Source organism: Schistocerca piceifrons, chromosome 3, assembly GCF_021461385.2.
Source record: "Schistocerca piceifrons isolate TAMUIC-IGC-003096 chromosome 3, iqSchPice1.1, whole genome shotgun sequence".
Lineage (NCBI taxonomy): Eukaryota > Metazoa > Arthropoda > Insecta > Orthoptera > Acrididae > Schistocerca > Schistocerca piceifrons.
Window position 1 is genome coordinate 944,259,312 of NC_060140.1, and position 14,752 is coordinate 944,274,063.

Below are 14,752 nucleotides of genomic sequence, written 5' to 3' on the forward strand. Positions count from 1 at the left end.
ATTAAATTATATGAATAACGTATTTCACAAAATATCCAGTTTTCGTCTTTGAGAAAAATAACGCAGAAAGTGAAATCAGAGTGTTTTTATAATTTAAGAGATACATAACGCCAAAGAGAATAAGATAGGGCTGATCGTCTGCATATTATGGAAGTACCTAAAGCATAAAATATTGACACAGGTTCAAACAGTATAGATTTTATTTAAAGAATGGAAACGGTTGTACATCAGAGCAGACTAAATCAAAGACTACAAATTATCAATTTAATAAATTTTTGAAGTTCAACAACATCTCTGGGATTAATTATAAAACACAACGCTGTAGTACCGAAAAGAAAACACTGCTCTAATGCTTTTTTTATTACGTCGTCATACAAATTGTAAAACTATCGTAATTGTAATAAAAATTATTCTCGGCAAGCATCTGCTAAGAAAGAAAGATTATACATACTGTAGCAAAATATATGTGCAAGAAATATAATGTTCGAAGATCGCCAACATATGGTATCTTAAAACGAGGCGTATCATGGTAACTATCAAGTAATCCATCCTAGGAAAGAAATTGGTCTAGATGGAATTCAAACCCAGCTCATAAATACATCATTATAATATTTTACAAACATCAAGAATGCTATCCTCAAATATTGGTATTTCCTTGCACTTTGGAAATTGGGAAAGGTCCTGATGTTCAGTAAGTCAGGGAAAGACGACTTCATCCCACAAAATTACGGGCTGAGCTCTTTCAGCGTTGTTTTTGAGTAAATAATTCAGAAACATATCACTGGCACTGTATCAGTGTCCTGAGGCCAGACAAACTCCAATTCCAGAATCACCTCGCCACAACACAATTTCTCCGCACAACACGTGGCAGCAATAAAAAAGAACCAGAGGCACTGTTTTCCTTGACCGCCGAACGTATTAGCCATAACAGCTTCATGTGCCAACTCGCTAGAATTCCGCACAGGTTCCGGTTCATATGTGTCACTCACAGGGGCTTCGAGAGATTCGGGGTAAACAATCAACACTTCATGGTAAACAGGAGGTAGCACCTCACGGCAATGTACTGGAGTTCCACGCATTAAGCCTCCACGACAATGTGATGGCAGTCATCCACACCAATGACAAATCTACCCTGGCACAGGACTGGAAATTACCAAACATCATCTCAGGCCGACCGAAGTGGCCGGGCGGTTCTAGACACTGCAGTCTGGAACCGCGAGACCGCTATGGTCGCATGTTCGAATCCTGCCTCGGGCATGGATGTGTGTGATGTCCTTAGGTTAGTTAGGTTTAACTAGTTCTAAGTTCTAGGGGACTAATGACCTCAGAAGTTGAGTCCCATAGTGCTCAGAGCCATTTGAACCATCATCTCAGCTTACAGACAGGATTGAAAAGTCTCAGGCACTGGTTGGAGAAATGGTGAGTTTAGTAAGTGGAAGTTAATTCTGTTTACAAACAGACTGCATCCTCTCCCCTCCCACATGCACGCACACGAACACACACACACACACACACACACACACACACACACACACACACACACACATATGCACAAGCACAAACAGTGTAGATAAATCACATTACACAAACATTTTTCTGTGACAATTAGCTACCTCGGCGTCAAGTTGAACTGGAGGAAATTGAAACCAGAGTTTAAGTCAGACTTTTCTAATTCTACCCCATGCTCAACTGCCAAAGTGCACTGAATGGCAGCATGGCTAGTACGTGTATGTAACTCTCATTATAAGGCTGATGACGTACGTAGGGCCAGTCTGGGAATACCGAACAACAACAGATCTTCTTCCCCTGCACTTGATTAATTGCGAGCAATGTCCCACGACACACACACACACACACACACACACACACACACAACAATGGACCACTCGACTGTACAGGGATATGAGACACTCCAAAGCTCTACGTAGCTCGCTATGTGCTTCGCATCACACCTTTCTACTGTACATGCTTTTCTCTCAAAAATAATCTGTGGTGAACTTCTGTTCTTGATCAAGACATGCTGACTAAACACAAGCTGTACATGTTCGTCATCCTTTGTTCATTCATCTCAAAAACATAAAATTTTAATATTCATTGCATCTTTACACATCCCCATGTATCGTTTATTTTGCGTACATTACCTGAAGAAGAAGAATAGTATAAAACAACTGAGGGCAGCAAACGAGAGGGAATAGTTCCAATTGGGCAGCGCCCAAGGCACCAGACCAGCAAGCATCATTCCAACAGCCATGCTGCAGCACGCATAGCGGTTGACTGCAGTTCGGTGCTTGATATCAGTTAGCTCCAAACCTGAAACACGAGGAAGCATCGTCAAATGCTCTCAGTATTACGTATCAAATAACACAGACTTCACTTCAAAAATGTTTCGGAGGATATTCTATAGTGCACTTGCAGGACAGACACCATAGCACTATGTATGGTTCCACAATAAATAACTTTTAATGAAAGCCTAAAACTGTAAACGAGCAGTGTTTGCTAGGCCAAGCCACTTTTTCTACTTCACTGTAGTACGAATAGTGTTGTTGTTGATGTGGTCGTCAGTCCAGAGACTGGTTTGATGCAGCACTCCACGCTACTCTATCCTGTGCAAGCTTCTTAATCTCCAAGTAACTTCTTCAACCTACATCCTTCTGAATCTGCTTAGTGTATTCATCTCTTTGTCTTCCTCTACGATTTTTACCCTCCACGCTGCCTTCCAATACTAAATTGGTGATCCCTTGATGCATCAGAACATGTCCTACCAACCGGTCCCTTCTTCTAGTCAAGTTGTGCCACAAACTCCTCTTCTCTCCAATTCTATTCAATACCTCCTCATTGGTTATGTGATCTACCCACCTAATCTTCAGCATCGTTGTGTACTACATTATTTTGAAACCTTCTATTCTCTTCTTGTCTAAACTAGTGATCGTCCATGTTTCAATTCCATACACATCTACACTCCATAGAAATACTTTCAGAAACGACTTACTGATACTTAAATCTATACTCGATGTTAACAAATTTCTCTTCTTCAAAAAGGCTTTCCTTGCCATTGCCAATCTACATTTTATATCCTCTCTACTTCGATCATCATCAGTTATTTTATTCCCCAAATAGCAAAACTCATCTACTACTTTAAGTGTCTGATTTCCTAATCTAATTACCTTTACACTTGGTGTGCGTGATTTTTCAGGACCACTTGTGTATTATTTGTTACAGTTAGCTTGTCATCTGCAACCAAACATAATTTCTCGTCAATATCGTTTTGTTGCAGATGACAAGCAACCTGTAATAAATAATACACAAGTGGTTCTGAAAAATCACGCGCACCAAGGTATTAACCAAAAGAAACGAACTATTCTTTGAACTAAATATCCACATAATTTTGTAATCATTTAGTAAAAGTGTTCACATTGCAGAATAAATGAAACGGAAACCCACTAATGATGGCACAGTGGTGCTGAAACATGTTTCGGCACTGAGAAAAAACGGTGTTTTGCATAACTGGTGGACCTCACATTCTACAATTCTGGTTTAATATTGCACTGCATTGGCTTGTTGCTGAGATTGTTGTGAAAGTTGAATCTGTCTTTTTGACACTTACCAACAGACAAGACAGATTCTATCATAGGCCCAGCCGCAGCTGACACGAGAGATTCTGCCAGGATGAAGAGGGGCAGCACGTGTGGAGCGAGGACGACCAGCACTCTGCTGACCACGTGGGCTGACAGGCACAGCAGCTGCTGGGGGCGCCGGCCGTACCTGTCGGCAGCAAGAGTCAGCTCAACCTGCATCTCGAGGTGCTGGGCAATCCAGCTAGCAGATAAAGTCCGGTCGCAGGTTCGAATCCTGCCTCGGGCATGGATGTGTGTGATGTCCTTAGGTTAGTTAGGTTTAAGTAGTTCTAAGTTCTAGGGGACTGATGACCTCAGATGTTAAGTCCCATAGTGCTCAGAGAAATTTGATAAAGTCCCATGATCATGTGCTGACACTTATTATCAGAAATATTGCTTTTATTTGTTGATGAACTTTGTGCTTGGGACAGAAAAGAGCAGAAACTGGAGTAACAGTGACCTTAGATGGATTACAAGTGACTGTTAATACTTTCGACACTATGCCCATACACCATATGGGCGTCCGTGTATCAGCCCTGTGGACGGCGCCCTTATCCTGTACGGGCGCAGCTTTTCCATTCGCGGAAATGTGTTTCCCCATATACTACGCAACTTTCGACTGTAGGATAGCCGCAGCAGTTCATATTTTGTCCGCTAGATGCAGCAGGAATCGATTTACAGGTGTGCCTTTACTGAACACATTGTAGGTTCAGATGGTTCAAGTGGTTCTGAGCACTATGGGACTTAACGTCTAAGGTCATCAGTCCCGTAGAACTTAGAACTACTTAAACCTAAGGATATCACACACATCCATGCCCGAGGCAGGATTCGAACCTGCGGCTGTCGAGGTCGCGCGGTTCCAGACTGAAGCGCCTAGAACTGCTCGACCACACCGCACATTGTAGCAACATCAGAACATACTACCTGTGGGAATTCTCATGAAGAACAGAAAGGGCGTGCCAGCGAGTTTCAAAGATAGGAAGTCAAAGTTTTTTTCCTTTTTTTAAAAAAAATAAAACGAAGCGTATATTCCAGGCTCAAGTGGAAAAACAACATGATATACATTGGCCCTCCACAAAACATCAAGCAACCACCAAAGAGATTTCTTTATGTTCAAAAGAACATTAGAGCCAAACATTATTGAGCCGTGGTAAAAATTGCTGTTTTGAAGAGCGCTCCGCAGCGCGTAGTGTGAAGCAGTCGCCCTCCGTTTCTGGCGGTGGCGCCGCTGTGGCAATCGCAGCTTTGGTGTCTCCCTCTGGTGGGAAAGGGGAAAGGTTGCCTGTTCACGTGCATTTAAGGGGCGCTATGAGCTCGCCAGTGGGTCAGTCTCTCGTCCCCAGCTTGCTAGTCTGTCTTTCGTCCGCATTTGTTAGGCAATTAGTGTCTGTCTGTCGTTCGGATCAACCTTTAAAGCTGGCAAAATGAGAGCCCTTCCACTCCACCAGTAAGAGAAATCAGCGAGTGGTCGCCTGATCGGGGCTCAGTTCCTGCATCTGAGTCTGTGCGTTAGGCTGCCAGTCTGCTCGAGTTGCTCGGGCAATGGTAATTGGCGGTTGGATCGATCGGTTGGTCGGTCGCGCGGTGAGGCACAAGATGACTTGTCCGTCTTGAGCGTCGGCGCATGTGAGGTCGCCACGTGAGTCCAGTGGGCCGCGCTGTATAGCGAGGGGTAGTGGCTTCGCGGTCGACAAGAGAGCAACAGGAGTCAACCCATGACATCAGTCTGGCCGGTGCGAGCTGCGACGCCGTGAGAGACGAGATATCGGCGCGCTTTCCTGCGTCTGTTGAAGCGGCTGGCAGCGGACGGTTTGGGAGAGCGATTTGGGGGTGCTGCGCCAGGTCTTCTCGAGAAATTGCAGTTTATTAGAAGTGATTGGTGATATGTTGTTTGATTTACTCTTGTTACATTCTACTTGTTTTCTTGGTGAGGTCACCAGCCGTTTTGCTTTGGGGTCGTCCGACCATTGTTCTCCGTTTGCCCACCTGCAGGGAAGGTAGTTGTTTATAAATTGGGTGGTCCGTTTTTCCCTTGTGGAGTAGGGGTGGGTTAGAGCAACCTGCGGTTTGGGTTGTTTGGTAATCTCCATATCAATTTACCATATGTTAGTAGCTGCCTCTGTCATGTTTGTCAGGTTTGGTGTGTTAACAAATTTATTGCTTGGAGTGTAACGGCCTAATACCTGAAATATGTTTTGATCTTTGGAAACTTTGATATTATTGCCTGTGATCTTGAGAGACAGTATCTGTGTACTGTAGAGCATCTTAATTATTGTTTGGCCAACCTTGTAGAATTTTATATAAGATTGCATTTCATGGGATTTTATTTAAATGATCATTTTAGTATATAAAGTTGCCACTCTTTCACCGTAAGACTGTTCTTAGAAGTTAAAATCAAGTTGCACCTTCGGTGGCAAGGCTAATATTTTAATTGTTAGTGTTCTATACCATTTCCATCCCTCCTACGGGGGGCATAGTTTGTGTGCTTGTGTAAATTGTTAAAACTCTTAGTTTTAAGTTATCTGGTGTGTTGCAGTTTTGCACCAGTGTAGTCTTTCAGAGGCTGTTGTGAGCGGTCGTAACTACGGCCGTGTCAAAAGGGGCGGCAAGGTTCTCTGCCCGAAAGCTCATACAGTCTAAACTTGTTTCTTTCTGCCTCTGAATAAACTGTAACTTTGATATTTAGAGGGTGCTGTCTGATTATAATTTTAAATCTGTTTCTTTTAAAAAATGCTTTTAGGCACTATTGAGGTGAATAAAATTCCCGTTTGTTAAAAGGAATTTGGTTATGATTTCATCAGTTACTCCCTGGCAACTACTTCCATGCTTACATAATGTGATTAAATGTGTTAATATTCTTGATGAATCGCTAGTAAATAAAATAAATTCTTAAGAATATTCTTTGAAAATAAATCACGGTTCAGTTATCATAATCTAACGTGGACTAGTGTAGACTGTGTCATTCAGCTTCACAGCTACCGCCCATTCGCAAGAAAAACAATGAAGTGGTGAAGAATCTTTTCTTTCACGTTTTTTAATGTCTGCTGTGAATGAATGGTTTTATTTTGTACAAGGATGTTACCGAGCAGAAGATATCTCTAGTGGAATTTGTAAAACGGAGTTAGCATAGACTTGTTAGCTGCATGAGCAGACATTCGATCATTGGAACCAACACCAGCCACCAGCGTAGATAGAAATTTTGGTCATCATCTTCCAGAACAACAAAGGAAACGCCACGGGCATCAGTAAAGTTTCCTTTCACAAAGGAAAGAAAGAGACTGGCAAGTGGATAACGAAAGAAACCAGATGGTGGTACAAAGTCTGCAGTGTCTAACTTCATGTACCACCACGTGTGTAAATTATATATGAATAACAAGTCATTTTTTGCCGTATAATGTAAAGTAAATATGCAGTTGTGAAGTTATATTTTTCCTTTTATTTGTGAACTGATGTAAAACTTTTTCGAGGAAGGGGAGGGGGAATTTTTTCGTGTTCTTGGAAACCCTAATATATCAGTACTAATGCGAACACACACACACCCACACACACACACACACACACACACACACACACACACACACACACACACACACACACATTATCTTGGCCACCGTAAATAACTGTTTGCGCAGATGCAAATTACAAAATGTTTCAAGCAAATGTTCTTTAGACGTCAGGGGAACATCAATCAGCACGATTGCCTTCGTTATAGCTTTGTTTTTTACAAACATATGAACAGCAGTATGACTTTTTTAAATGGTACCCGGTATTTTTTATTCGGTAATTCATTTCCTCTCCTAAAGACCTATTCAAAAATGTATCACAGTGTACCATTCACTGAAACACAGCGTTATTAATTACGTAATACAACATTGGCGTTGACGCTGCCAGCGCTTAGTACAGGTACTCGAGCTAATGGAACACATCCACGTGTTGACGTTGACAGAGGACAAATGTTAGCATAAGTAGAATGCACACCCGTCATTCTGTCAACCATCGTCGGTTGGAGAGTTTTGTGAGTAGAATGTACACCAACGAAGAGAAGGTAGAAATGCAACTCATCTGTGGGGAATGTAAGTTAGCAGAACAGTAATTGCAATACTGTTTTCTTATGTACGGGTATATTTAGTACAGTGGTGTAGTCCTTTTAAATACTGTCGTATAGAGTAGGCAAACAGTAAAGGCTGTCCTTCCTACAAACTGCATCGACAGATGTTTCTTTTAATGTTGTTGAAGGTAGGCGAAATGCTGCGCAGGCAGAGGAACTGTACAGAGAGCGATATCCTGACAAGAACCCACCTTCCCGACGGATGTTTTCTCGTCTTGCTGCAATGCTTCAGGAAACGGGAAGTTTCAACCCACGCAGTTGTGCAGACGAAGTTGCCGAAGTTACTGTTCTCTCTTCTGTTGCTATGAATCCACATGTGAGCACACGACAGCTTGAACACGAGATTGGCATTCCTAAAACCAGAGTACATAGTATTCTTACAGGTCACCGGTTCCATCCTTATCATGTCCACCTCCATCAAGAATTGCATGGGAATGATTTCCCGAATCATGTACAGTTCTGTCAGTGGCCACAGCAGCAAATCCTAACCAACTCGAGCTTCTTCTCCAATGTTCTATTTACCGATGAATGTTCCTTCTCAAACAAAGGACAGGTAAACACAAGAGACATGCGTTATTGGTCCAGCGACAACCTACCACGATGGCTTAGACAGGTGGAACATCAGCGTCAATGGAGAGTTAATGTCTGGTGTGGGATGCTCGGTACTACAATTATTGGCGATTATTTCATCAATGGTAGTCTAAACGGCACAGTGTGTGCCAGCTTCCTCAGATGAACATAATGCCTTGCGTGCACGTCGTGTTCTGAACCGAAGGTATCCTGCCAGATGGATTGGTCGAGGAGGAACAGTTGCTTGGTCTGCTAGGTCTCCTGATTTAAATCCTCTGGACTTTTTTCTTTGGGGTTGCATTTAAGACGTTGTCTATCGCGATATTCCAACAACTCCAGAGGACATGCAGGAATGTATCATGCTTGCTTGTAGTTCTCTTCAGCTGGCAACACTGGAAGCAGTAAATAATTCTTTCATTCGACGAGTGTCCAGGGTCACCACTTTGAGCACCTTTGAATGTTCTACTCCTGGGAAATTATACAGGAGAGTCAAAGTCAATTTTGTGTTATGTTTTTACTTGGTTTTCGTTTGTTTTCTGACAACTCCAGCAAGTGGACGGGTTTGTGACCCCAGGCTCAAAGTCAGTGTTGTGTTATGTAATTAATAACGTTGTGTTTCAGTGAATGGTACATTGTGATACATTTTTGAATAGGTCTTTAGGAGGGGAATTGAATTACCGAATAAAAAATACAGGGTATCGTTTAAAAAAGTCATGTCGTTGTTCATATCTTTGCAAAAAAACAAAGCTACAACAAAGGCAATCATGCCAATTGATGTCTCCCTGACGGCTAAAGAACATTTACTTGAAACATTTTATAATTTGCATCTGGACAAACAGTTATTTAGGATGGCCAAGATAAATGGGACACCCTGTGTATAAAACCAAGCGTATTTCCTAAACTATAATGTATGGGGTTTAAAATGACGTATATATATGTACCTCTGAGATGCTTCATTAATGTATAATTATTCTTTAAATTTACAATATAATCGCCAGTTCATGTACGCAGTCGAAGAGCAGAGTTATCAGTGCTGAATGTGTTAAATGTAGTTACAAAACGCCATGCACAAGGCGAAACATGAATGAAGAAGAGCTGAAATGGTTCAGGGGATGAGGCATGCGACCCGTTTCATAAAGTAGACACCGTTGAGGAGGAAATAATTCAATTTTTCACCTTCGTCAGTCTATTCCGTTTCTTCGCTGCCCATGCTCAACAATACAGTCAGCAGCTCATGGTCTCGTGCTTCACAATGCTGACTCTCGATCAAGGAGCTCTGTATTCGATTTCTGGCCGGGTCGGGGATTTTCTCCACTAGACACTGGGTGCGCGTGGGTTGCCCTCAAAATTATTTCATCATCATCGATGCGCAAGTCGCGGAAGTGGCGTTGAATAAAAACAAATACTTGCGCCTGTTGGCCGAACTTCCCAGACTGGGACTTCTGGCCAACAGTGCTACACGCACATTTCATTTCATTTCAACGAAAATACACAGAATACCCAGTGAAGCTTATACCTGTAATTGCACCGATGGGCCAAAGCATTATGACCAGCTGTTTAATAGTGTCTTGATATCCCTTTGGAGCGCATACATCAGCGATTGTGCGTGGCATGGATTTGACCGATAGCATCCCAAATATATTCCATCAAGCTCATCCTCAAAATGAGTTCACAATCATGCTTCTCAAACCACTGCAGTACGATTCTGGCCTTGTAACACAGACAGTTATCCTGGTGGAAGATGTCGTTGCCGTCTGGCAAGACATTAAGCGTAAAGGGATATAGGTGGTCCACAGCACTAAACATGCAACCCACATCTGTCATGATACCTTCGACAGTGCCACAGGACCCATGAAAACCCAGATCAGTGTCCACTTTAGCATAATACTGCTTCCACCAGCCTGCATCCATGGGACGGTATGTTGAGGATGTTGGTGGAGTAACTTGGGAACACATAGAGGTCACCTACTACAGAGAATCAATGTTCAACAATGTGCGCTACATGGTATGCTCCAAAACCTTGTGTCTGCATCACCATTGTACTCTGTCTTCAGATCTCCTGCAGATCGCTGCCCATTCTTTTTCATGGGCAAGCTTCTGATGACGATGATTTTTTGTTTTTGGGGCGCTCAACTGCGCCTGTACAAAATCCCAACCTTTGCTCAGCCCAATCTCGCCGCCTTCATGAATGAGGATGACATGATGAGGACAATACAAACACCCAGTAATCTCGAGGCAGGTCAAAATCCCTGACCCCGTGCTCGTGAAGCGAGAACGCGACCGCGAGACCACAAGCTGTGGACACAAGCTTCTGACCTCCTTGTTCTGTGATAAGGTACGGACATTCGAAACCTTGTCACCTACTCATGGTTCTACAGTCATTCATCCATTTTCCGTAGATACAATAGAAGCACGTGAACAGCTGACCAGCTACACCGTTTCCAAGATGCTCGTTCCCAGGTGTAGTGTCATAACAGTCTGCACTTTGCTGAGCCACGTATCTCAGTGGATTTCCCTAATTGCGCCCCACTTACACTGAGGTGACAAGTATCGTGGGATACCTCCTAATATCATGTCAGACATGCTTTTCCCCAGTGGAGCGCAGCAACTCGACGTGGTATTGACTCAAAAAGTCGTTGGAAATCAACTGGAAAATATATATCCATAACTGCGAAAGTGTTGCCGGTGCAGGATTTTGTGCACAAACTGACCTCACGATTATGTCTCATAAAAGTTCCATAAGGTTCATGTCCGGCGATCTGGGTGGAGAACTCGCTCGAATTGTCTGCAATGTTTTTCAAACCAATCGAGAACAATTGTGGCCCAGTCACATGGCGCATTGTGATCCGTAAAAATTCCATCGTTGTTTTGGAACGCGAAGTACATGAAAGGCTGCAAAAAGTCTCCAAGAAGCTGAACGCAACCATATCCAGTCAATGGCTGGTTCAGTTGGATCAGAGGACCCAGTCTATTCCATGTAAACACAACTCATACAAATATGAAGCCACCACCATCTTGGAAAGTGCATTGTTGACAAGTTGGATGCGTGGCTTCGTTGGGTCTGCTCACACTCAACCCTTACATCACCATTTACCACCTGAAATGAGGACTCATCTCACCAGGGGAAGGTTTCCCAGTCGCCTACGGTCCAACCGATAATGTCACCACCCCATGAGAGACGCTGAAGGCGATGTCGTCATGCTAACAAAAGTACTCGCGTCAGTCGTCTGCTGTCTCGACCCATTAACGCCAAATTTCACCGCACTGTCTCAACGGTTGCGCTCTTCGTACGTCCCACACTGATTTCTGCGATTATTTCGCGCCGTGTTGCTTGTCTGTTAGCACTGACAGCTCTACGCAAACACCGCTGCTCTCGGTCGTTAAGTGAAGGCCGCCGGCCACTGTGTTGTCCTTGGTGAGAGGTAATGCCTGAAATGTGGTATTCTCATCACAGTCTTGGGACCTCGGAATATTGTATTCCCTAACGATTTCCATAATGGAATGACCCATGCGTCTATTTCCAACTACCATTCCGCGTTTAAAGTCTGTTAATTCGCATCGTGCGTCCATAATTACAGCGGATGATTTTTCGCACTATCATCCCTGTACAAATGACAGCTTCGTCAATGTTTTGACCTTTTATACCCAGTCTATGCGATACTACCGCCATCTGTATGTGTACATAACGTACGCCCACGACTTCTTTCAAGTCAGTGTATGTACAAGGGGACTCGAAAACGTAAGTTACACATTATCACCGCAGGTCAAGTAGCTTTCGTTGAATGCTGCACTACACTTCGAAGTGACTCACATAAATGACAGTATTTTGCCACATAGTCACCAAATCTCTGCACACAACCGTCGGAACATTTTAGCAGTCGTTCAGTTCCTTGATGATAGAAATCCGCTCCTTGGTCCTGCAGTCATTCAAGAATCACTATGTGAAAGTTCTCTCAGTTGAAAAATCTGTCCCACCCCCCCCCCCTCCCCACCCCAGAAGTCCTTTCAGCTGCTGAAAAGATGCAAAGATGTGGACCTCTCGGTCAGCAACGCCCACATCTGTGCGGCGTTAGTCAAATTTTTTGCGCATTGCCTTGCTGTTGGGCGAGAAATTACCTGTGGTCCATATAGTGCCAGAATTTCACAGTGAATCTGTATGCAATTTAGGCCTTTTGCGCACAAGATTCGTTCTCTTCCATGGACTTGAACTTTGGAGTACATTTGTAGATGTCGCTTCAGTTCCATCGTACACTGTGATACATCGGTTACCCGTACTGCAGCACAACTCTGTCTACAGGAAACCCAGAACTCTCAACTGACTATGTTTTTTTGGAAATTTGTGGTAAGTTCCTATGGGACCAAACTACTGAGGTCATCGGTCCCTAGGCTTACGCCCTACTTAATCTAACTTGCCCGCAAAAGGCAAAGGTCCCGAGTTCGAGTCTCGGTCCGGCACACAGTTTTAATCTGCCAGGAAGTTTCATATCAGCGCACACTCCGCTGCAGAGCGAAAATCTCGTTCTGGTAACTCAAACTAACTTACGCGAAGGACAACATGTGACGGTACGTCACATAAATGCACATTTGGAGAAAGCGAAAAGAAGTTTTTGTTATGAGACGAGTGAAACATAAATTATCTAGAGACTAAGTACGTCTGCGCGATGTATAACAAATAGTAAAGAACGTAAGTTATAATTATCAAAACACAAATATCGATGTAATTAACAAAACACAGTTTTTTAGTATAATCTCTGCGTAATATAGGCCATGAAGATGAGGGACAATGCTTTGATTAAACCAGCCCTCCTGCCTTGTTTCGTCTAGCGGTAGACCGCCATTGTAGTGCTGTCTGATAATTAACGTTCTATCTGTATTTATAGAAACTGTGTATTATGGACTTAGTTGTCACCTCTCAAGAGCGCAACCATTGATTATAATTAACGACATTTTTGCAGAACTTGGTAGTGCAGGGAGCTCATCTCCCCTAGCAGGATTTAGTCGGCCATTACGCTGACGATTCAGTTACTAAATGTAAATGCGAGAGACGTCTCAATTTTGATGTTTAATTAATTTCAAAGTTAAAGACAGTAGTGATAAATTTCATTTACTAAAATTCACAGCACTGAATGAGTTCAGTATGTTTCATTTTGGCCGCCTAACGGCAGATGAGATTCTCTCCAGTTTCGCCTTGCAAATAATGAACAAGAAATGTTGAAAATCGTTACATTCCGCAGTATCTCAGTTAATCTTTGTGTAGTTTCATACTTAAATAACCAGTAGCCCCTGAGACCCATGTTAATAATTACAGTTTGCCGTAAGAATACGCAAATTTTCTTTTCTAAATAACAACGCTCACGCAAACCATTTATTAGAAGGTGGTGAGTTGCGCGTTGTGTTTAAAAAATATTATATCGTACGTACTTCGGGGCAGCCGATGTCCGTACGAGTGTTATCGCGGTATAGGTTAACAGAAAGTCTCATGCTAGCCCACAATATTTAAAGCTACCCCAACCAAAATCATAAAACAAAATTATAAAAATAAAAATATATAATTATCCCGTGATAAAGCGCCCCCACACCCACACACATACATATACACTTATACGGTGATAAACACACACATCCATGCCCGAGAGAGGACTCGAACTTCCAATGGGGGAAGACGCGCGAACCGTGGCAAGGCGCCTAAGACCACGCGGCTATCCCTCGCGGCTCTACCGACTATGTGACATTCTTGTTGCACAATGGACTTATTGTGAGGCGACATGCGTAATTTATTTTCTAAAGTCCCCATGTGCTCTCCTTACAGCATTCGATCTCGTGGTGGGTGGTGGTCGTAACTGTTGGCTCATCACTGTAGGTTCAACCCGTGATGGGTTATCTCTCTACTTCTCGTTCTTCTTTATCTTTTGTCATTAACCAATAGCGCTACACTGAGATGACAAAAGTATTGGGATAGCGATATGCACATGTAGAGATGGAAATAATATGGCGTACACAACGTATGAAAGGTCAGTACGTCGCCGGAGCTGTCATTTGTACCCGTGTGATCCATGTGGAAAGGTTTCCGAACGGATTATGCCCGTACAACTGGAATTAACATACTTCGAACGCGGCATGGTGGTTTCACCTAGATCCATGAGACATACCACTTCGGAAATCGCTAGGAAATTCAATATTCCGAGCTCCATAGTGCCAAGAGTGTGCCTAGAATACCAAATTTCAGGCGTTACCTCTCACCAAGGAAAATGCAGTGCCCGAAGGCCTTCACTTAACAACCGAGAGCAGCGGCATTTGCATAGAGTTGTCAGTGCTAACAGACAAGCAACATCGTATCAAATGACGACAGAAATCCATGTCGGATCTACGACGAACGTAGCCGTCAGGGCAGTGCGGCGAAATTTGACGTTACTGGGCTGTGGCAGCAGGGCCCGCGAAAACATTGGTCGGACCCTAGACG

At 43.2% G+C, this 14,752-nt stretch overlaps 1 protein-coding gene across 2 annotated transcripts in view; it reads right to left on the reverse strand.

Moving 5' to 3' along the window:
- Window positions 1-14,752, reverse strand: part of LOC124789972 (steroid transmembrane transporter SLC22A24-like) — a 107,207-nt gene that overhangs the window by 36,531 nt on the left and 55,924 nt on the right. For both annotated transcript variants that reach the window (XM_047257510.1, XM_047257511.1), the window contains exons 4-5: window positions 3,605-3,762; window positions 2,142-2,310 (exon numbers count right to left, since the gene is read on the reverse strand). In XM_047257510.1, the coding sequence (XP_047113466.1) occupies window positions 2,142-2,310; window positions 3,605-3,762 (327 nt within the window). The remainder of the gene's footprint in view (window positions 1-2,141; window positions 2,311-3,604; window positions 3,763-14,752) is intronic.